A 24089-nucleotide genomic window follows, 5' to 3' on the forward strand; every position below is an offset into this window, starting at 1 on the left:
ATGATTCAAACCAGGCCGCACCAACGTTGTGAAACATCAAATTGACGCTGGAGATGCGAGGCCGATCCGTCAAGCTCCACGTAGTGTTCAACTGGCGAAGCGGGAAGTTGTGAGTCAAATCATTCAAGAAATGAGCGACAGCGGCGTCATCGAACCATCAGCTAGTCCATGGAGCTCACCGGTAGTACTTGTAAAAAAGAAGGATGGAAAAATGAGGTTTTGCGTGGACTACCGGAAGTTGAATGACGTAACGAAAATGGATAGCTACCCATTGCCAAGAATTGACGACACTCTGGACTCGCTATCTGGTACGAAATGGTTTTCCACGCTGGACTTGAAAAGCGGCTACTGGCAAGTGGAGGTGAAGGAGGAAGATAAAGAGAAAACAGCCTTCAGTGTCGGTGATGGTCTTTGGCAATTTACAGTGATGCCTTTTGGACTTTGTAATGCACCAGCTACTTTTGAGAGACTCATGGACCAGGTACTGAAAGGACTACATTGGAAAACATGCTTGGTGTACCTGGACGACATCATCGTATTGGGCAAGAACTTTGATGAACATCTTAAGAACTTGGAGGAAGTTTTCCAGAGAATAGCTGGCGCTGGTCTGAAGTTAAGTCCCAAAAAGTGTGCGCTGTTTAAAAAGGAAGTCAATTATTTGGGTCACAAGGTAACGACAGAGGGCATCTGCACTGCGAACGTAAAAATAGAGGCTGTAAAGGATTGGCCAAGACCACAGAACCTACATGAATTGAGAAGTTTTCTTGGGCTGTGCACATATTACCGCCGATTTGTACCAAATTTTTCCAGCGTAGCCCATAGCCTCCATGAGCTTACAAGAAAAAACAAAGCTTTTGAATGGAAGAAGGAGCAAGAAGTGGCTTTCCAAACATTGAAGGAGCGTTTGTGCACTGCCCCAATGTTAGCATATCCGATTCCAGGAGCAACATTTATTCTAGATACAGATGCGAGTGGATATGCTATAGGAGGCGTTTTATCACAACTGGTCGATGGACAGGAGAAGGTAGTTGCATATTACAGCCGTTCGATTGGAAAACCAGAGAGGAACTACTGTGTTACGCGGAGAGAGCTGTTGGCATTGGTAGAGTGCATTAAACATTTTCACAAATACCTCTACGGCCAGCGATTCCGTGTCAGGACAGATCACGCAGCGTTGAAATGGCTTCTGCAGTTCCGTAATCCGGAAGGACAATTGGCACGGTGGATCGAGCGACTACAAAGCTACGACTTTTCCATTGAGCATCGAAAAGGTAGTACCCATGGAAATGCTGATGCAATGTCACGAAGACCATGTAGTCTGGAATGCAAGCACTGCTCAAAGGCCGAGGCTAAAGAACACATTATAGATGTCCGGCTAATGACTATAACGTGTACGGATGAATGGGACAAGGAACAACTAAGAAAGTGTCAACTAGAAGATACAGATCTGTCACATGTTATGCAAGGGCTCAAACGAAACGAAAGACCAAGTAGAGAGGAGATGTCAGCAGAGAGTCCCATTGCGAAGTCATATTGGGCACAGTGGAACAGTTTAGAATTGATATACGGTTGCTTGCATCGAGTATGGGAGAGTGAGGATGGTCAATGCAAGAAGAAACTGATAGTTGTTCCCAGGAAGAGGATTCCTGACGTGCTCAGCGAGCTGCACAATGGTCCAAGTGGAGGTCATCTTGGAATCACGAAGACACTCGAAAAAATTAAGCAGAGATTCTATTGGGTTGGTTGCCGTCAGTCAGTCACCGAGTGGATTGCCAACTGCGAGGTATGCAACAGAGCGAAAGGGCCCAAAACCCGAAGTCATGGCCAGATGAAGCAGTATATTTCAGGTGCACCATTTGAAAGGATCGCCATGGATGTCGCAGGTCCATTTCCTACTAGCAACCGCGGAAACAAATACGTACTGGTGGTTATAGATTATTTCAGTAAATGGCCAGAGGTATACCCAATCCCAAACCAAGAAGCAGAAACAGTAGCAGAAGTGGTTAAAAACGACTGGGTTGCAAGGTATGGTGTACCAATGGAGTTACATTCTGACCAAGGCAGGAATTTTGAATCAGCTGTGTTCCAAGAAATGTGCAAGAAGTTGGGCATTCGAAAAACACGGACAACTGCATTGCATCCTCAGTCCGATGGTATGGTGGAACGCTTCAATAGAACATTGGAGGAGCATTTAAGGAAAGTTGTAGACAAGTACCATAAGGACTGGGATACACACATATCATTATTCTTGATGGCCTACCGATCGGCAGTACATGATACAACGGGCCAAACTCCCGCAAAGGTAATTTTTGGCAATGACCTTCGACTGCCAGCTGATTTGAAGTATGGGATAGATGCCGATGCGGAGAGGAATGTCAAGAAATCCACTGGTGTCTTGGAAGAAGAGCTGAGAGAGATACACGATCTGGTAAGGCAACGAGCAAAGATTATGAGTGACAAGATGAAAGCGAGGTACGATAAAGCAATTAATTCGGAAGGGTTTCAGGAAGGAGATTTGGTGCTACTATACAATCCACAACGAAAAAAAGGTTTGTCCCCGAAATTGCAGTGTAACTGGGAAGGTCCATACAAAGTTGTAAAACGGATCAACGATGTAGTGTACCGCATACAAACCACTACCAAACCACGAACCAAAATGAAAGTGGTTCATATGGAGAGATTAGCAGCGTTTAGATCGAGAGATTTGTCTGACCGGGACGATCAGACTTAGGTGGAGGGCAGTGTCACGGATATTAACATCACTAAGTTATACCATCACTAAGGCGATGCCAAGGCCACGATAAGCAGTATTTACGTCAATAATCAAATCATGTATACACATATATAAGGCAGCCGAAAGATGTCACACACAGATGCATTTACTTATACGCCTATGTATGCGCGAGAGACTGTAAACTACAAACATTCACATAAATAATTCAATCATTATGTATCTACATAAACGAATAAATAATTGCATCTACATATATGTACGTATACGAGCAGCGGAGCGGCAATGCACAAACACATGCATATATCTTATCTGAGTTGTCACAAGAGAGAGCAATAATTTGTGCACGTAGTTGTGGCTGGCGATTTTGTAGCCGAACTAACTAGTAACTTCTGGAAATCGAAGAGCCTAGAATTATGCAGCGTAAACTATAAAAGCGGGGCAGGCGAGTAAGAAGTAATTCAGTTTGAGTTGAGCAATCAATGAATTATTGATTAAGCACGCGATATGGCGGCCAATAGTAGAGTTTAATTTGAGTTATCAATCAGTTTGGTTATTAAGCCAGCGAGTAGCAAAGTATAAGTGTTATTGTGAAGTACATTAATAAAGGCCATTTTTCCATTATTCAATATTGGAGTTATTTATTCAACAGTTTAGTGGTTCGAACTGAGCAGAGGATTGCAAATAAGAGGATTTGCAGAAAATTCGTTACAATATTTACTTGAATGCTTATAACTTTTGTATTAGTTCATCGATTTTGTTGAATGAAAGCTTATTTTTTTTTTTTTTTGTAATAAAACAGAGCTTAGAGAGAAAAAAAATCTGCAAAAAAATAAAAAGTTTTCGAGATCCTTCCTCGCAAAATACAATTTTTTTTATATTGTTACAAAAAAATTTAAAAAATTCGTAATTCGTAAATATCTCAAAAACGTTCCCATATAATTAAAAATAACCTTGATTTTCGGAATCAGGTGGTGATTTTACACAGGAATTTCATACTGTCCTCTCTGGTGCAGAAAAAAAGTTGGAATTTGTGATCCAGTGAAATCAGACAACTTAATTGTCGTCTTTAGCGGAAAGGCACTAAGGTCTAAAAGGTTAAACAGAGAAAATTATGTTTTTGGTTGGAGAATTTTACATATTTCAAACGAAGAACGCATTGAAACATTGCAACATTTTTGAATGTGAATTGAATATGAGTATTAGTTAATTAATGAGTAGTTGACAATCACAGAAATTTATTGACATCAAAAATCCTAAAAGGGAGTAAGTAACATTAACTTATTTTTTACCTGTGTAATAATCCAAATTAACGCTTGTCCCACGGATAACTAGGAATGGGAGTTGGTTGCTCATATGGTTTAGAAGGCTGCCTATCGTATTTGTTCAATTTACGTGTTTCGTATTGGCTAATGTATTCCCTAATCTGTTTGGACATTGCGGGAAAATAAAATATTTCCAGTACCTGTTCCCTATTCTAACAAGCATTTCGATGCGCGCGCTTGTGCTCCTTCTCGATAATGTCGAATACCCTATCAGCTATTGTCACATCTTCTACCACGCGCCACGTGATCCTAATTTTATATCTGCTGAAATTGTTAACGTATACAGCTTGTAAACTGTGGAGGTCATCTTCCGGAATTTTAATGCCATTTATAACATTTGGGTTGAGGTAATTTTTGAGGACTGGTGACAAAGCTTCGATGCTTAATACAAGCATTGTGATAAAGTACCTCTTGTACGCCCTATGGGGCTCTTCTGTACACTCGCAACTCGCCCCGCCTAAAAATTATTTGATTTCTAAACACATTTATGGGTGCCTCTACGTGAGGTATGAGGTCAGAGCTATCCTGCTTGGCGGAGTGCATGGTACCCTCTGAAGCAGTGTCAGTTTCAGACACCGCGTCAGCTATAGTACTCGATGGTTGTACAGCTATGGAGTCAGTGAGTGCGTTCACTTCCGTCTTGAGACGAGAGAGTGCATCAGCGACTACATTTGTCTTACCTGGCTTGAAGTTTAACTCGCAGTTATATTCCTCTATACGAGCTTTCCTTCGCTTGAGCTTTGCATTGTAATTGCGATTACTCAAGGAGAATGTCAAAGGTTGGTGATCAGTGTAAAGCCTAATTTTCTTTGCGCCGTAAAGGTAGCAGCGCTAGTGACCAAACAATAGCTAGAAGCTCTTTTTCATTCGTAGCGTAGTTTTCTTCGGCTTTGTTTAGGGACCGCGATATGTAAGCTATCGGTTTATCGTCGCCTATTGATCCTTGTGATAGTACCGCGCCAATGGCGTAGTTTGATGCGTCCGTTGTCAAATTAAATGGTTTGGAAATATCTGGAAATGCTAATATGTCCGCTGACATAAACAGTTGTTTCAGCTCGCAGAAGGCTTCTAAGGAATCCTTGTTAAGCATACTCGCTACGTTTTTGGACGCGTTCGTTTTACCTGTGCATTTTCCCCCCGAGTGAGGTTGGTGAGTGGCTTTGCGACCTTGGCGTAATCCTTAATGAATTTCCTATACTATGAGGTCATACCAAGGAAACTTTTTAAATCCTTCAAATTTTCCAGGGGTGAAATCGTTTTAATAGCTTCTACCTTTTTTAGATCAGCGCGTACTCCATCGGGAGTAATAACATAGCCTAGATATTCGACTTCTTTTTCAAAGAAGCATGTCTTTTCAAAATCAACCTTAAGATTCGCCTCCCAAAGCGTTGCAAAAACCTTGTGAACATTAGCAAGGTGTTCCTCTGCATCCTTGCCAAATACGATGAAGTCGTCGATATAGACGTTACAAATTTTTCCGATGTACTGCTTGAGGACATCATCTATCATCCTTTGGAAAATGGCAGGCACATTTTTCAACCCGAATGGCAACCGAAGAAATTCGTATTTGCCATTCATTGTGGAGAAGGCTGTCTTTGGGATTTCCGAATCCTTCATGGGAATTTGGTGAAATCCGGAAGTCAAATCAATTGTCGTATAGAAGTTGGCTTGGTCAAGGCTACAAAGAGTCGCGTTTATATCGAGAATTGGGTAAGATTGGCGATAGTTACAGCGTTCAACCGTTTATAGTCTATAACCATACGATACTGTTTATCCCCATTCGCCTTATGCTTTTTAGGGACTACCCAAATTGGAGAATTGTATGGGCTTTTTGACGGCCGGATAACACCTTCATCTAGGAGCTCATTTATATGTTTTTCGACTTCATCTCTCATGCATGCTGGGTAGGGGTAGGATTTATTATACACCGGTTCGTCAGTTGATGTTTGTACTTCTGCACGGACATTCGTGTTTGCAACCTCATAACCGTTAAGTGGTTTGAAAAGAGCAGAGTATTTCTCCAATAGTGAATTGACCTTTCCATGAATATCAAGAGGTGGGTCCTTTCATAATGTAAAGTTTACATCGAGAGATATTCTGCCTTTCAAGGGGATATTGTAATTGTCTATACTAAGGAAGTTATTCTTCCTATCTATTATCGCGCCTAATTTCCTCAGGGTATCGTCCCCAATGATTCCGCAGAATTCACTAAGAGTATGTAAAACGAAGAAATCAAATTCGGTGGAGTTACCCACACTTTCAAATAATTTTAGTTTCACTTTATCCTTTATTGGCACGCTACTCCCCACCGAAGCTACATTGAATAATTTTTTACATTAGTTGTTTTCGTTGCAATAGTATTTTTTATGAAATTCTTATTCCACAAGGAAATCTAGCACACGACCATCAGGCAAGGTATATTCTAGGTATAGTACGCTAGATGACCGGAAGACAGAAAATCCTCCGAGTTGTCTTCACTTGGCGATTCCTTCAGGTCCACATCTCCCTCTTTGCTCTCCTCGGGTGTAGTATGGAACACCCTTTGCTGATTTTCTGAACTTGCGCTTCTTTTAAACAAATTGACCTGATGGGCGATCACTCCTTACATATGGGTGCTTTTCATCTTGCGCCAAGTAGGTTTAGGGGGTAACTGGGGAGGCTTGACCCTATTCCTAAATGAGGAGGTACCTGGCAAATTGTTAACAGGGACAGCCACACGGTTATTGGAATTTTCGTATGAACGGAAAAATTCCGGAAATCAACATTTTGGATTTCCAAGCAGGCTGAATATGCCTCTGGCAATGTTTTAGTACGTCGTATAAGGAGCATTCGCGACATTTCGTCGTTAAGCCTACGTATAAAAACGTCCAGGGCATGATTTCGGTAAGTTTCTACCAGAACTTTAACGGCATCTTCCGTGTAGGATTCGGGTTTTATTTTATTAATAATAAGGGAGAATTGATGATTCACCCTGGCGTAGAATTCATCAATTCTCATTCCCTTTTGCTGTAGATGGTGCAGTTGGTGTTCGAGTGTACCAGCATCCCTATTATCTGCGTAGTGCAGGGAGAGGCATTCCTTAATTTTTCCCCAATTGCTATCGAATATATTGTAGAAAATAATTGCAGAATCAGCTGCTCCCCGCACCTTCTGCCTAATATGTTAGAGAATCGCTCGGTAAACGGGCCTTCCCTTCATTACCGCAAAGTCTGAAAGGATCACTTCCACAGAGTGAATCCATGAAATGTACTGGACATGGTTACCGTCAAACACTTGTAGCTCCTTAACACAATCAGGGAGCCTACATATATCTCTGATCTCTGCCTCAGAGGTGGGTGGCCGAGCCACCATTCAACCACTGGAGTAGTGGCCGCTGTAGATGAAGAGCTAGCTGAATCAACGCCAGCCACCCGCCTTTCTAGCAAATTTATTTTTTCAAGAAGGGCGTTGACGGCCCCGAACTCGACTGCCGGGTCTGCCGCAACTGCTCCCCTATATAGCCAATCAACAAGCCGTGACGCGCCTCTTGCGTAACTTGTTGACAACCCGCTGTGTGAGAATGTTGAAGTCGGTTTCTTCCCACAGGTGCCGTATGTGTGCATTTCACAATCATGTGCAATATAATTTAGCTGATTGTGCGTCTGGAGTAATTCCGTAGCATAACTGTTAGTTGCCGTCACTAACCATGGCTTTGAATTAAGGTGTTAGGTTGCCATGCGCGGCCGTATGTTGTGAGAACCATAATTTGCAGGTGTTAGTTGCCATCACTAACCATGGCCTTCAATTAAGGTGTTAGGTTGCCATGCGCGGCCGTATGTTGTGAGAAATATAATTTGCTGACTCAGCGCACGTGTACTGGCCATACGTGGGAATGTTGCAATAAGGGCAACTGGCGCGTGTTAACTTATATATCTCAAGAACGAATTGAGCAATTCCAAAACGGTTTGAAGCTTTTAAAAGGTAATAAAACTGTGCATACAACACTTTTTGCTAGGCCCTGCAGATTCAAGGATAACGAACAATCATTACGGATTTTTTCCATTTTTTTTTTTTTTTTTGTAAAAATACAAAAAAAATGGACTTTGCGAGGAAGGATCTCGAAAACTTTATTTTTTTGTAAATTTTTTTTTCTCTCTAAGCTCGGTTTTATTACCAAAAAAATAAGCCTAATACAAAATTTATAAGAATTCAAATAAGTATATCCATATAGTAAAACTTAAGTACCCTACAAATAATAGCATATGTACATATGATTCTGTCTTAACTCTATGATCTCATTTTATAATTGAAAAAGTTATGTGTCTTGTTTTGACAATTATTTAGATTAGGATCGGTTTCTCTTATGAGAAACCAACAGTGCCATCCATCATAGCGCAATCCCACTCTCAATCATTTTCATTTGCTGGTGAAACCTTTCGCTATGTTTGTCACTTTCGTCGCCAAGACTTTGCGGGAAAAAATTTAAATGGGAGTGTACAAAATGAATTTTTAAAGACATATTTACCCCTGAGAGAAAATAAAAAAGTATATTAGATAAATACATAAGTGACACATTAGTATATAATTTTCTTACGCTGGATTTATCTTTCAATTCAGAACAAATTTTTTGTTTACATTTTTCTCGTTCTTGTTTGTTCAGAACTGGACGATGAATTCAGATTTAGGGCTATATATTCTCATGTAAATTTAAAAATTTTCATAAAAATTTTTTGTTTATCGGGCAGATAGGTTTTAAAGTTGACTGAGAAAACGGTCTTAAATATGTTTTTTTATTTATCCATTTCCGCATAGTTTTTGATTAAGTCGTTCACTATCATCTCGTTGTTGGGACTTTTGTGTTTGCCTAAAAAAGAAGTAACGACCTTTTCAAAAGAATCCCACGCTGCTGCCTCCACTGGTGACAATAGTTCTTTGAAAGGATTATTGGTCATCATTTTCCTTCTTTGCGGTCCCGCAAAAATCCCTTCCTTTCTTTTTGCTTCTGAAATCTCTGAAGAGATTGTCTTCAAATGATGAAAAGCTTTGCCTTCTTTGTCCAAAGCCTTGACAAAGTTTTTGATAAGGTCGAGCTTGATGTGGAGCGGAGATAGTATTATTTTTTCCTTCTTTATAAGTGGGGATATTTTATGTTATCCACCACAACTTGAAACTCGGTTCGTTATGGCCAATCCTTTATGATGTAGTGGTCTTGACGAGATCGGCTAACCCATTTGCATAGAAAGCAAAAGTATTTTGTGTATCCACCTCGTAGATCGGCACATATTTTCCAATTTAATTTGAGAAATTTTTGCATTATCTCATACATTTCCTTGTATTTACTGCATTCGCGATAGGGATAGATGGTTTTTGGTTGCCAATATGCAATAATGCGCCCTTTAAACCTAATTTATTGCCGTCTATGAACAATCGCCACTCTTTTGAATCATAATAGTTCACCAAACTGTTTGAATAGACCAGCAATGTCTTTGCAGTAACAAACACTGTCCTCCCTCGTATAGTACTTGGAAAATTGTTAGTGACGAGTTCTATAATATGTTACCTTAACATCGGATGAAACAAATTTAAATTGCTGCATACGAGAGGCGTGTAGTTCGGCATTTTCCTTTGACAATTCCAAATCCCTTATCCAATCACTGAGTTGTGCTTGCTACAAAGACTTTCTTCCGTTTTCCGTTTGAAATCCAGTACAACATGATGCCGCGTAATCAGATACTGCTGTTGACAATGAAACTGGACCCGGAACTAAAGTTAAATTTGATTCTGGCAATGCAGCTTCCGTTGAATTTAGTTCTGGTAATGACACTGTAGATGCACTCGCATAGATTACTTTTCTTGACTTTCCAACCCCAAGTACTTTTGTAGTACAAATATAGCAGTCCGTTGAATGGCAAGTTGGTGCCCTCCACTTCATTGGTGTAATAAATTTCATATGTCGCCTAAATAGATAGTTTCAGAAATTAGTCAGCTATGCATTAAAAGGGAGCAAATGCCAAATTTTTACAACGCACCGTTTTGTTCCGGTTTCCGAAAAAATCAATTTGACTCGACATGCGGTGCACACAGTATTCGATGTCCATGGTTTTTCATTGTTTTTAGGCTAAATTCCAAAATACTTAAAGTATGTAACTTTCAAAGGATTTGAAAACACACGTCGCGTCCTTTTAACGATAAATTGACCGCAGATGAAACAGAACATATCTGGATCATTTGTACACTCAAACTCTCGCGCCATTTTATTCATATTGTATTTTTAAGTAAATGACGGGTTATAAACTGCAATTATAAACAGAACAGTATCCGGCGAGCCTGGCAGATATTATGGAGGAACAAGGCGCATGTAGTATTATTTATACTTAGATCAAGTAAAAATTCAAGCCTACCTAGACAAAAAGGTTCCCTAGTTCAACAAAGAAAACACTACCTGCCTTAAAAATATGCTCTTGCTTGAAATGTACCAGGGTTTGAGAAAACGACACTAACAGTTTTCCGTATCTAATAACCCTTCGAAAATCTACCTGCTAACTAACTGATATACGAATCCTAACACATATGTACCATTAGGGTACTTAAGTATTAAATTAACATATTTACTTGAATGCTTATAACTTTTGTATTAGTTCATCGATTTTGTTGAATGAAAGCTTATTTTTTTTTTTTTGTAATAAAACAGAGCTTAGAGAGAAAAAAAATCTGCAAAAAAATAAAAAGTTTTCGAGATCCTTCCGCGCAAAATACAATTTTTTTTTATATTTTTACAAAAAAATTTAAAAAATCCGTAATGATTGCTCGTTATCTTTGAATCTGCAGGGCCTAGCAAAAAGTGTTGTATGCACAGTATATAGCAAATTTTATTACCTGTTAAAAGCTTCAAACCGTTTCTCGTTCTTTAGATATATATGATTAAGTGGACCCATTTTTTTTTTTTTTTTGTTTTTTTTTGGTAATTCGTAAATATCTCAAAAACGTTCCCATATAATTAAAAATAACCTTGATTTTCGGAATCAGGTGGTGATTTTACATAGGAATTTCATACTGTCCTCTCTGGTGCAGAAAAAAAGTTGGAATTTGTGATCCAGTGAAATCAGACAACTTAACTGTCGTCTTTAGCGGTTAAACAGAGAAAATTATGTTTTTGGTTGGAGAATTTTACATATTTCAAACGAACAACGCATTGAAACATTGCAACATTTTTGAATGTGAATTGAATATGAGTATTAGTTAATTAATGAGTAGTTGACAATCACAGACATTTATTGACATCAAAAATCCTAAAAGGGAGTAAGTAACATTAACTTATTTTTTACCTGTGTAATAATCCAAATTAACGCTTGTCCCAATTCCTTTTTTTAAAGCGACAGACGCCAGCGAACGTACCTAAGGGTATATACTGCATTAAAATTTAATTCTTACAAGCTTTTATTTAATTTCACTTTCATGTACCTACCGTTAACTTAATTCACAAAATTCTAAGCAGCAAATTTAAATTTTACAGGATAATCAAACATTTTACTTTAACATTCACTTCAAGCAGATTTGACCGTTGTTATTGGTTCTAACGCTTTAAAATTTTTACTCGGGGTGTACTTCAGTATATCATATCAGTTTCGAAAAATAAGTTGGTTAGGGCCTTTGTGAATTAAGATAACGATATGTATGTCGTTCGCTTATATTCAATGCCCTCTATCAGCAAAACCCCAGTTTTTCAGAAGAGCAAATAAACCAGTTTGACAGCTATATCGTAAATTCCTTATAATATTACGTACCCCATTGGGTTATGAGAAATACTGTTGTCTATTCAGATCAGTTTTTCATTCTAAGCCCTAAGCTTTAATTAAGGTAATAAGTCAGATAATACTTTTTGCTATTCGAATGAAAATGATTTTTTTTAATATTGCTGATAGAGAAAAATATTAGTTTTTTTGATGTAGTGTTTATGTTGAGTAATGTTTTTAGCATGACGCCCAGTAATAGAGACTATTATTCCATATCGATGGGCAGACAGACCGACCTGGCCAATTTAATGATGTTGCTGTGGTTGTATTAACGATAAATATGTGTTATCGATGGTGATGGTCCTTTGCCGGAAATAGATTCGGTACGTTCCAGTAACAAGCACCATTAAGGTATTAGCCCAACCATCTCGGTAACAGTTAAACCTTCTAGGCCATCCCACCCCTACACCCTAGTTCCATGAGGAGCTTGGAGTCGATAGAGCCTCGCCTGCTAAATATGTGTATGATACATTCTATTTGTAACAGGTTTCCTATCGCCTAGGTGGGTTGACAATTATCAACCCCTTGATGTTCGGAGTTTAAGTCTTTATCGACCCCTTTTCACCATCACGCCACAATTATATAAGATTAAAGCTAAGGACACACTGAGCTGCAATGTTGATCAAACAAAGAAGGGAAGCCCCGCTGCCGCTACATTTCGCCCTGTGTGTCCTTAGCTTAAAGCTTTAATACCTATGCATAAGTATAGCTATTTTTAATCTTAAACGTATGCCTGTCGTACGAGGTGACTAAAATAACAAATTGATGCAAGGGGTTGTGTGGCGCACCTTATAGCGTATCCAACCCAATTGTCAACCTCACCTACCCATCGCGAAACCTGTGCCTTTGACAGCCGAGGCTCTGGCGACCCCAAGTTCCTTATGGATCTAGGGGGTGGGGCGGTATGACCTAGAAGGTTTCATGTGGTCATACAAAATCGTTCCCGAGATGGTGTGGCTAGTACCTTAATGGTGCTTGTTACCGGAACGTATCGGATCTGCAGCCGGAAAAGGATCATCAACATCGATAGCACTCCCCAAGGCCTTCTGAGAGTGTCCTTATCGCTACAACAACAACATCAGATGTGCATCAAACTCTTTGCTCTTACAGGATGATTTAAATTTTTTGGATGACTGGGCCCCTCATAATAATCTGCGACTAAATCTTGGGAAATATTGTCATATTACATTTTATATACCTATGAGTGCTCTTTCGGCAACATACATAAGTACTATATCTAAAGTATAGCTCTTACTTCGGTTAACGAATTTCGTGATGTTGATTTGAAAAATCATTTCATTGCTGATAGTGAAAAATGAAAGCTAGTACGTTTTGAACTAGGTTGTAAGCCTGGAATTAATGTCATATAAGAAAAGCAAAATAAAAAAATATACCAAATAAAATATTCAAATTGGTTTTTTTTTATTGCGCAATAATACCAATAACGACAGAAACGGTTGTATCTTGTAATATTTTTAATATAGTTCACAAGACAAATCAATCAAGGCAGAATGGTCACCAAAATCAAACAATTTTTTTTTTGTAGAAATTCTCACTTCAAAAAATTGCAAACAACTGCATTAGCTCTTTGGGTTGCGCACGAATCATTTGTTAAAACCGCAAATGTAAATAAAAAAATATTAATATAGACTAGTATCGCATGTGGTCGAAATTCGACCAACTTGTATTTTTTTCAACTCAATCTATGCATACAGTGTTGGGGGTAGTGCAATAATGCGTTAATAGTTGAGAAGTGAGTGGAAATATACCAAACTGGGGCCCTATTCGCTAACTGTGAGTTTTAAAGGGTACACAAGAAATTGTGTAAACTTTGAAATTCTGATTCTGTAAAGCAAAACTGTGAACAAAAAAACTCACTGATAAAAACTTCGTGAGTTTTCTTGGCAGCCAGTGTACACTATTCTGACATTCAAAACTCATACGCACTGTTGCAGAATGACTTTTTTGTTTTCATGGCGTTTGATGAATATTTTCTCACTGACATAAGACTTTTACATTCAGCGCTCATTCAGCAAAACAATGTACACAATAATTTACAAAATCGCATGAAAATTTAAAGTGTAAATTGTGTGTGCAAATGAGTTTTCAATGAGTGTACATTTTTCAGTTTTTCACAGTTAGGGAATTGACCCCCTGGTCTAAGTTACTTAAAGTTCTCATTAAAATTTAGAATTTGATCTAAGACGTTAAACTTTTGATTGCATTTACTACAAACTTTTCAAATGTAATTATAACGTTTTGGCAACAAAAGAAAAATATAAAAAATATGTTAAGTCAAATGCAATTGACATAGAATTATGGTGAAGTGACTTGAAATGAATTGAAAATTTGCTTTTTCCACACCACCCGGGAGGTACGCCATTGGCGCGCTCCCGAATCGGATCCCCAGGCCTATATCACCCATATAGTTTTAGATTGGTGACTTATTTCTAAGCCAGTCTAATGTTGTGTTATTTGGTAGATTAGCAGAATTTGTATTTAAATAAAAGTTCAATAAATTAAATTTATTATCCTTTTTATTTAACAATCGTGGTTAGTAATTATTATATCCTGAAATTTAAAAGAATGAATTTATTAAGATTATTCCGACATCCTTACTTTCTCTGCTTCTGCCGCTTCTACTTCTTCCAAACTTAAACTATGAATATACTGAATTGCACTTGAAAAGTAAAAGTACAAGACTGACTTCCATTTGAATCCGAAGTTAGGTTTTTTTAGAAAATTCTGATTATGGATTGATTTATTATGACTAATCAGAATTTGATCTCATTATAGAAATTTCTAACGTAAACTTGAGGATTCGTATTTCATCTTTTGCGCCGCTTGTATTTTTGTTTCTAAATCTTCCAATTTCATTATCAAACATATGTATGTATGTTGATGGTTCTAATTTCATTATCAAACGTATGTACCTACGTTTGTAAGTTCATTTCGTTATCGATGGTGACTAAACATTTTCAAAGCGTGGATTGATTTTGTTCGGTGTTACTGCTAATGTTGTTGCTGTTGTTGAGGCTGATGATTATGCGTATGTGTAACTCCTCCCCTCTTCGTTTTGAGCTGCACCTGAAGCTCAATGGAATTTTCTATTTCTTGTTCCAATGCGTTGGCCGGTTTATTATCTTGAATTAAATTAATTTTATTTTTATTTTTTATACAATAAAATGTTAGTAAACTTATCATAATTATTGCTAATATTACTGTTAATGAATTTGAATAATTTCCGTTATTTTCATGACTATATTTTAGTTCTTTAATTTCTTCTGTATTTTCTATATTTTGTAAATGAATTTCTTCTAAATTATTTATATTTACACTAATATACATACATGTTTTCATAAAACGGTAATATTACTGTATTGTAAAATATATTATCTAGATTTTCATAAATATTTCCTTCTATATTTATTGTAAAATTTTTAAATTCAATTAATTTATTTCCTTTGATTTCATAATTTAACTTGTTACAATCTGTTTCAATTTTACTTTGTCTAAATTTTTTGTAAAAATTATTCCTTTTTCAATTTCTTTTGAAAAAACCTCTTGGGGCTTCGATAGCTCAAGTGAGTTCCCAAGGGGTTTTTGCGCTCGTTGTAAAAGAGAAAAAAAGGAAAAGAACACACAGCGGATTAAACTCGAGAATTTAACAATTTAATTATTTGCACTTTCAAAGCTAACTCACAATATATACAAAAGCTAATCCAGTTTAATTAATTATATATATATATATTAAATTATGCAAACAGAAGAAAATCTTACCTAGAACAGGGCTAATGGCTGCAGTGATCGCGGAGCTTTCCAAAAAAGAAGTGAAAGAGTTTCTTTCTTGTAAAACGCGTTCACCCTTCAATTCCGTCGAAAAGCGGTTTTGAGGGGTAATTGAACGAAAGTTAAATTGGAAAGTCGTGCACCAACACGTACACATACGCCTGCACGGACATATATATAGTCGTTGGTGTTAGTGCGCGAAAGTAGATAGAAGCAAACACAAATAATTTACATTAGGCTGGGTCACTATTGGCAGTTCTCATTCTTGGGTTTAGCTTGGTGGCCTAAACATGCCGGCCCCCTTGCTAGAAGCAACATCGGTAGATCCCTGCGGCCATCTCCCCTGATCAACTTAATACTAACTAATATTTAAATGAACAAAATTCATGGATGTCCCAATAAGGGCAGCGGCATGGCGACCTTTTGCTTGATACAGTAATTGGTAGTTCGGTTCCATCCGTAAATCGTGGAGCTGTAGTAAAGAAAAAGTAAACGTTAGGAAATAGTGCGTGGTTGAGTTCAATTTTTTGCACCTCTCTTCACACGAATGGCACGTGAAGCTAGTTCGAGGGTTGAGGCAGATTTAGGAGCGGCATGCTCCGGACAAGAGCCAGCCAAATATACTGCTCTGCGCTAAAAAAGGGCCAAACGTAGATGGCAATGTGCCTGGCAGTATCAGCTCCGGATATATATCGGCTCCCAACACGAGTCGAACCGGACTTGACACAAAAAATGTTGGATCGGCGAGCTGCATATGGGTATAGGGTGTCGCGACCGAAGGGTCGACGTTCGCGCTTGGACTCACACGGGCGTAGTTGGGAACAATCGTAGCGTGAATCGTGAGCCTACGGTTCTGCCCATGTTTACCCCTTATTCGCAAGAGGCACCCTCGTTGTGATCCGTAGTTTTCTTCGTCGAGGTGTAACTGTCGAGCCAGGTCGCGTGAAATTATAGAAGTTGTGGCGCACGCGTCGATGAGTGCGCGTATCAGGTGCAACCGCCCTCGCGCCTCGATTTTGATCACGGCAGTTGGCGATATCGATGTAAAGGGCCGAAGTGCTACGATCTCCCGCGTAATTTGCCCAGTTCTGAAGGCAGCTGGCAGTCGTCGAGAATGTCGTTCAAGCTGGCCCTGCGAACCTACTCTCTCTAACTCGTATCCTTGACGGGGGCGGAAAGTCCGTGATTCCGCTCCTCGTGTGCGTTGACGCCGGTTCGGGCTGCGGAAAGTCCGTGATTCCGCTATTCCCTTGTGACGATCTGAGCCCCGCTTCCTCGCTCTTTGGTGACTTTGGTGTGTAGTTGATGGGCGGAAAGTCCGTGATTCCGCTCTATCTTTGCGGCGTTCGTGTGCGAGTGGGGGCCGGAACTTCCTTGGTTCCACCTTCCTACTGGTGGCCGGGTGGAAAGGCCGTGATTCCGCTCCAGCTTCGTCCAACTCTCCTTCTTCTAGCTCGCGTGGTCCGCTGTCAGTTCCTATTTCTGATGCTTGAAGAGACAGAATATGTTCGTCCTCGCTATCCATCTGAACGCTCCATGGCCTGGTATCAACTTCCTGGGGCTCCGGATTGTCGAAGCTCTGGTGCAACGTGGTGTGGTGGTCCCCTTGGCACTGGTGACAACGTCCTTTGCTCGTGCAGTCGGCGGTGCGGTGTGCCACTGACAGGCAGTTGCCGCAGTACCGGCTTCCCTTTGCCTTTCCTCGGCCGATTTGGCTCGGTAGACCGGGCATAACCGGATCGGATGTCGTTTGTCGCACAGGTGGCATGATTTCGGGTACCGCTGGGCCATGCGTTCCGCCTTCCTGCGTAGAGTCGTGTACCGGGTCATACTGGACCTGAAAATGGGTAATTGTCATTGGTCAGGGTTTAGAATTTGAGGGGATTTCATCATGCTTGAGGGGAGTTGGGTGTTGAGAAGATATTCACAAGAGGTTGGCAACAAGCTACAATTACTTAGGCAGTTAGCCTTGATTTTGTGTTTTTTTTTTTTTTTTTTAACCAAAAATCCGATATACAACGTGGTTTTTATGTAAATTATCTTAATGTCCACGCAATTTGTTTAAAAAGGCAATTACTTCTCTATGACGGTGCGCTTCATGTGCGATCTGACAGATTTGGCTTTAAGTGTGGCCGCGCGGTAAGCTTTTGGCCAGTTGTCAGTATTTTGCCGACAGATGGCGCATGGGGGTAACTTTTGTGGAACGTATTTGGTTGTGTGGCTAATTAATCATTTTAAAGCAGCAATCAAGGATGCCGAACGTGCCAAAGAAAACAGAGGTAAGTTTTATTTATTCCTTAATCTGAGATAAACATTGATTGAAACAATCTTATTTTTCATTTGTTTTCTATAGATTGTGAAGCCAGTACCACGAGTTGGACGGAGAAAGGGAGCTGCGGAGCCTGCACGAGGGGCAGGGACACCTGAGGGTCGGAGTCGGCACACGTGCTCAGGCAAGGTTCTGGTGCCGGTTTTCTCCGATTGGGGGATTTTTCTTCGGGATCCGACTCCACTAGATCTATCGCGTTGTCCCGTTGTCGGTTGAGGCGTTCCGCCCATATACGCCCCTACATCTTACTATACATTTCCGCTCCTAAGTTTATATTTGTATAGTGTAATCAGCAAAAAAACTATTGTAAAGTGTGATAAATACATTGTACATTAACCCCACTATAAGAAATCAGGTGTATTTGATCTGGGTGGTAATAGGATATTTGGAGAAGATCATTTATTTCAGGTTATAAATTCGTAAAACACGGCCCAACAAAGAAGGCACAGGGGGAAAAAAAAATAAATGTGATCGCGTTTTTCCCGGTTTGCCGCCTTAGCATCTGGCAACACCATATGAATTTTTGTAGTGTACATTGTGTTATTGTGAGTGGATTGTATTACCCTTCAATGAATTTCCTGTCATTGAGAAAGAAAAACGAGGTACGCAGCGATTGTATTTATTGCACACATTACTAACTTTCATTTTCTTTCTTTTCCTTTCAGGTGAGCTGCACAGTTTGGGAGCAACATGAAAGTTGGAATTTCGTTCGCATGTCTCTGACGCGCATGCTTAACGTAAAGTTAATTATAACAATATGGATTGCATTGTTTCGTTGCGTTGTGTTACATGCGATGCAAAATTCGATAATCATCAAAAATTCTTAGATCATGCTTATGATAAGCATTTAATGAACGTAATATACTCATATTTTACGAGAAGATTGCTATTATACATTACTACGACGAGACAAGTGTATCCCGAAATCGTTTAGCGAAACTATTTCACTGTTGTGCTACACAAATTCGACGTATCCTAGAGCACAAAAATTAGCTACTACAACAGTTAGCCACGCTTAGCGAATCCGATGCTACCAACTTCATTGAAGAGATGACGCGTAAACGTCGCAAACTTGAAATGACCGCCATCAGTGTTATTCTCCATCAGCGGGTTGAACGTTGCTGTGAGTTACGTTTACGCAAAGTGATAACCAATCAAACGCTCAAAGACACAGCTGTGAAAATGGCAGCCATATCAAATTTGCCAAGCTCTCGACCCTCATATCGTTGGTTGGATCGTTTCCGAGGCAAATACAATTACCTTTTGTAATGAAAAATTTGTATCTGCACGCAAGATGCTACGAAATTGTATTCTGCCTACAACTTATGGGCAAGCCGAAAACAGCGTAAGGTGCGGAGAAATTGTTTGCTACGATAACGTAAATTTTACTATAATATGTGTGCTTTGCGAAATGAAACTTTTCGAGTTTGACGATTTTTTGCTACACTACCAGAATGTACACCTGAGAGGCAATGCTATTGATAGTGATAATGAAAATGATGGTGAATTGGAGGCATGCATCAAAGATGAAGAATTCGTAAATGTTGAATATTTGGCAGAATTAAATGATAGTGGTGCCAAATGGATGCAGTGCGTATCCTGGATGGGTCGGTAACAATTGAAAATATTACTACAGCCACCAAAGAGTCGAATGCGGCGGCAGCCAATGCTGATAACAGCATTGAATACGAAAATCAGGCCGTCAATGTTGCGACAAATTTAAATGATGATGACTTTAATAACGATGATGATGCTGATAGTATGAAGGGAGATAGTGATTGGAAGCCAATAGTGGATGAGGATGAGGATAATCACATATTGAAAAAAAAAAAAAAAACCACGAAATCCCAAATCATACCAATGTGAATATTGTCAAAAATATTACACAGCTGACCGCATTCTCAAAATGCATATACAACTGAAGCATCTACGTCCGAAGGATTTTAAGTGTGAGCAATGTGGCGCAGAATACGCTGAGCAACGTCCATTGGATTCACATATACGTAAAGATCATATAGGCTTCCCTTGTATACAGTGTGCACGTACCTATAAGAGCGCGCGTTCATTGCGTGTACATATGCTATCACATAAAGCTATTAAAGAGCATGTTTGTGATTATGAAAATTGTGGGAAAGGATTCGTTTCGGCAACACGTTTAAAGGTGCATCAAAAATCCATACGGAAGGACGTAATTATGTATGTGAAACATGTGGATATCGTACTCAGAAAAAAGATGCTTTGGTTGCGCATAAACGCACACATACTGGTGAAAAACCATTCGGTTGCGACATATGTGGATGTCGATTTATGTAATCCTCGCTACTCACCGAGCACAAGCCTATGCATTCTTCAGAGCGTTCACATAGGTGTGGTGTTTGCGGTGCAGCATTTTCACGTGCCACCGCTTTATATCATCATAAATATTTGCATTTGGGAGTGAAAAAGTTTGTATGCAAGTTGTGTGGACGTGCTTATGCACAAATGGCAGGGCTGGCTGGTCATATGCGTCAGCACAGATCGGAGGCGCAAAATTTACAAAGTGAATGGGAGAGTAATAAGTAGATATCATCTAGTATTTAATTTACGTTCATATTATATGTAATTAAATCAATTATGTTAAATAATTTAGACAATGTAAGATTTTTTTCTTTTCAGTTTATAATTTTAACATTTAAGAATTTGAATGACTACAATATTAGAACTTCCATTTAAAGCACAACAATAAATACATACATAAATACACAGACGAAGATTTGGGGTACATCCGATCCAAACGCAGTGGACGGCGAATTAGCTGTGGAGGTTATTATTATTGAATTCAAAGATGCATTGCCAGGTTTTATGCAAACAGAAATCTCAGCAATTACTTCACTTGATAAAGCATTGCACTCAGAAACCGATAAAGAAAAAAGTAAAATTCAAGGAGCCAGTAATGGAAATAGCATAGATTGTGTTGTCAGTGACGAATATGAGGTAGAGGAGGTTGACGAATTAGATGGGAAGAATAGTGAAACAATGAACAACGTTTGAGAGAAGCGGAAGCAGAGCGTAAAGACAATACCAAGCAGTTACTAGCAGGCGCAAATAATATGCGTGGCATTGAAAGTGCGTTATCGGTATGCTTTTATGACTTTCAACGTCTTATGTTGGTTTATAATAAATCTTTTAATAGTATGTAGGCGTTATAAGCGTAGTACCGGAAATGTTGCAATCGAAAGGACCGAAACAGCCCATGCCACCTAAACCAACAATGACAAAGCCGATGCAGATGTATCTTCCTAACACAAGAATATGAATTCAGTAGTAGGAGGAGTTGGAAATATGGAGGTATGTAATGATGGAAATGAGAGCCTTTTCTCCTCAAAATCGCAGTCACCTACTGACACTTCTCTTTTAGCATATCCACACCAACTCGTCAGTCAAAGCAAAACATCACTTGATATACGAGAATGTGCTTCAACATTTTACGATGGTAGTGCTTATAATATATATGAAGAAATACAAGATGAAATTCTGGCACCTAGGCATCCGCCACCGCCACTTCCAGCACGCCGTGGACCGCCGCCAATTCCAATTCGAAGCGGAAAAGCACCACCTTCACCTACTCGTCCAAATAATAACAAAGGCCGAAGTGAGAACGGATTCAGGGATGCTGTGTATCAATGCCACAAGGTAATATTTTTGGCTGTTAAATTATTGCGCCTTTGCTTTAAAAGTTTTAGGGACGTTTTCTGAAGTAAACTTCAAAGATTTTTTCCAAAATTTGTGTGTATAAGGCAGATCACTTATTAAATTCATATAAGAAAACGGCCTTAGTTCTAATTCTTTTGTTTTATGCTTGTGCTCACACAAATACTTTTTAACTATGCAACATCGTGTAGAAAAGAAGGTAGTCCACTCAAAAAAAATTTTTTGACGTATTTGGGGATTTTTTGAAGTTTCATAATGTTTGTTGTTTTGCTAAAAGCATTGGCATACCATTACTGTTTAAGTCGAAATTTTGATTTTCCCGGATTGAAGTTTTCTTCTCTTCTCTTCTTTTTCGTAGGTTGTGTGTTTCGGGTCTGGGTCGTCGGTTCGGTTACTGCTCTCTAAATCCCTGATCCTCTTCGCTGGATGGGAGTAGCACGAGTTTAGTGAGGGGTCTTGTAACCTTTCCCTTTGCCGTCATGAGATCCACTACTCGTACTCGTCCATCCGATCCCGGATGGAGATTGATAACCCTCCCAAGTCTCCACTCATTGGGTTGCAGGTTGTCTTCTTTTATGACAACTAGATCGTCAAGCTTCATGTTTGCTTTAGGTTGGCGCCATTTATTCCTTTTTTGGAGTTCGACGAGGTATTCCGTCTTCCATCGTCGACAAAAGGTGTGGTGTAGGGCCTTTAGTCGCTGCCATTGATTAATAATTGATGCGGGGTTTTCGTTCGCGTCTGGCTCCGGGGGTGCTAATAGGTGTCCCCCTATTAAAAAGTGCCCCGGGGTTAGTGGTTCTAGGTCGGACGGTTGATTGGAAGAGGGGGTTAGGGGGCGGGAGTTGAGGCAGGATTCTATCCTGCAAAGCAGGGTAGAAAATTCCTCAAAAGTGTATTTAAGGTTGGATGCTACCCTTTTGAAGTGATATTTAAAACTTTTCACTCCCGCTTCCCACAATCCCCCCATATGAGGAGCAGACGCAGGAATAAAATGCCAGTTCAGGTTTTGGTATGTATAGGTTGTTACTACCTCGGCGCGTGAGTCAGCCATGAAGGTTTTGAACTCCGCCCTGAGGGCTCTGGATGCCCCGACAAAATTGGTTCCGTTGTCGGAATACACATTCTTCGGGCTGCCTCGTCGCGCGACGAATCTGGCAAAATCCGCCAAGAATGACCGGGTGCTCAGATCGGTAGTCGCTTCCAAGTGGATGGCCTTAGTGGAGAAACACACAAAGAGGCAGACATATCCCTTGGACACGCGACAGCCTCGCCCTTGATAATTCTTTATCTCAAAGGGGCCGGCAAATTCTACCCCGGTGTTAGTGAATGCCCGGGTATAGGTGGTTCGTTCGGTCGGTAGAATGCCCATCAATTGTGTTTGCGCCTGTTTCCTATGCACTGCGCATACCTTGCACTTGTGAATTTCTGATCGTATCATATTTTTCACGCGAGGTATCCAGTACTGTGTGCGGATCAGGCGCAGCATAAGCTGATTTCCCCCATGTAACGAGATTTTATGGACAAATCGTGTGATGAGACGAGACAGTCCACTGTGATAGGGCAGAATTATGGGGTGGAGTTCGTTATACGAGAGGTCCTTGGACGCCTCAAGCCGCCCCCGGACTCTGATTGTCTCGTCCTCATCGAGAAATGGGTGCAAGGGTTGTAAATCGCTCTTTGGCTTGATTGACCCTTTTTCTTTGAGTGTTCTGTACTCCTCCGCATAATGGCTTCGTTGAGCATTGACGATCAGTCGACACATCGTTGCTTTAATCTCGATGGGTGAAATCGTCAGTGATGTTTCATTGAAGGAGGTTTTCAGATGAGTCCTTTTGTAGAACCGTAGAACATAGGACACAACTCTTAAAGCCCGGGAAAGGTCGGAAAACCTGTCTACAATATCTTCGTCTTTTCGGTTAAGCGAGGTTGTGTGGACTTGTAACCTTTTTTCTTCCATGGTTGTGGTGTAGCTTATTTCCTGGTTTGGCCATTCTTTGCCATCTTGCTGCAGCCAAGATGGGCCTTCCCACCACAAGGAATTGTTCACTAGTTCTTGTGCTAAAAGCCCTCTACTGGCTAAGTCTGCAGGGTTGGACGCTGAGTCCACATGACGCCAGTCCGTGTTCCCAACTTGGTCTATTATCTTTGTCACACGGTGGGCCACGAAGGTTGACCATGAACACGGTGGTTTCCGTAATTAGGCTAAGACAATCGTTGAGTCAGTCCATAATAAGGTTTTATGTTTGCCTAAATTAAGGTTCTTGTTGATAGACTCTAGGGTTTCTGAAAGGAGAACTGCTCCAAAAAGTTCTAGTCTTGGTAAGGAGATAGTTTTTACTGGCGCGACTCTTGATTTGGCTAACAACAGGCTTACAAATATTTGCTCATTAATATTGACGCGCAGGTAGACGGTGGCTGCGTATGCTTTTTCTGACGCGTCACAGAATCCG

The 24089-nt window shown here is 39.9% G+C and overlaps 1 protein-coding gene across 10 annotated transcripts in view; it reads right to left on the minus strand.

Annotated features, from left to right (window-relative positions):
* The window catches only part of PGAP1 (GPI inositol-deacylase), a 1928961-nt gene that overhangs the window by 1502839 nt on the left and 402033 nt on the right, over positions 1 to 24089 (minus strand). For 9 of the 10 annotated variants that reach the window (XM_067782303.1, XM_067782299.1, XM_067782305.1 and 6 more), the window contains one exon: positions 11361 to 11430. The exons of the other annotated variant lie outside the window; for it this stretch is intronic. In XM_067782303.1, the coding sequence (XP_067638404.1) occupies positions 11361 to 11430 (70 nt within the window). The remainder of the gene's footprint in view (positions 1 to 11360; positions 11431 to 24089) is intronic. 10 annotated transcript variants of the gene reach the window in all.

The sequence above is a fragment of the Eurosta solidaginis genome, chromosome 4 (genome assembly GCF_040869045.1).
Source record: "Eurosta solidaginis isolate ZX-2024a chromosome 4, ASM4086904v1, whole genome shotgun sequence".
NCBI lineage: Eukaryota > Metazoa > Arthropoda > Insecta > Diptera > Tephritidae > Eurosta > Eurosta solidaginis.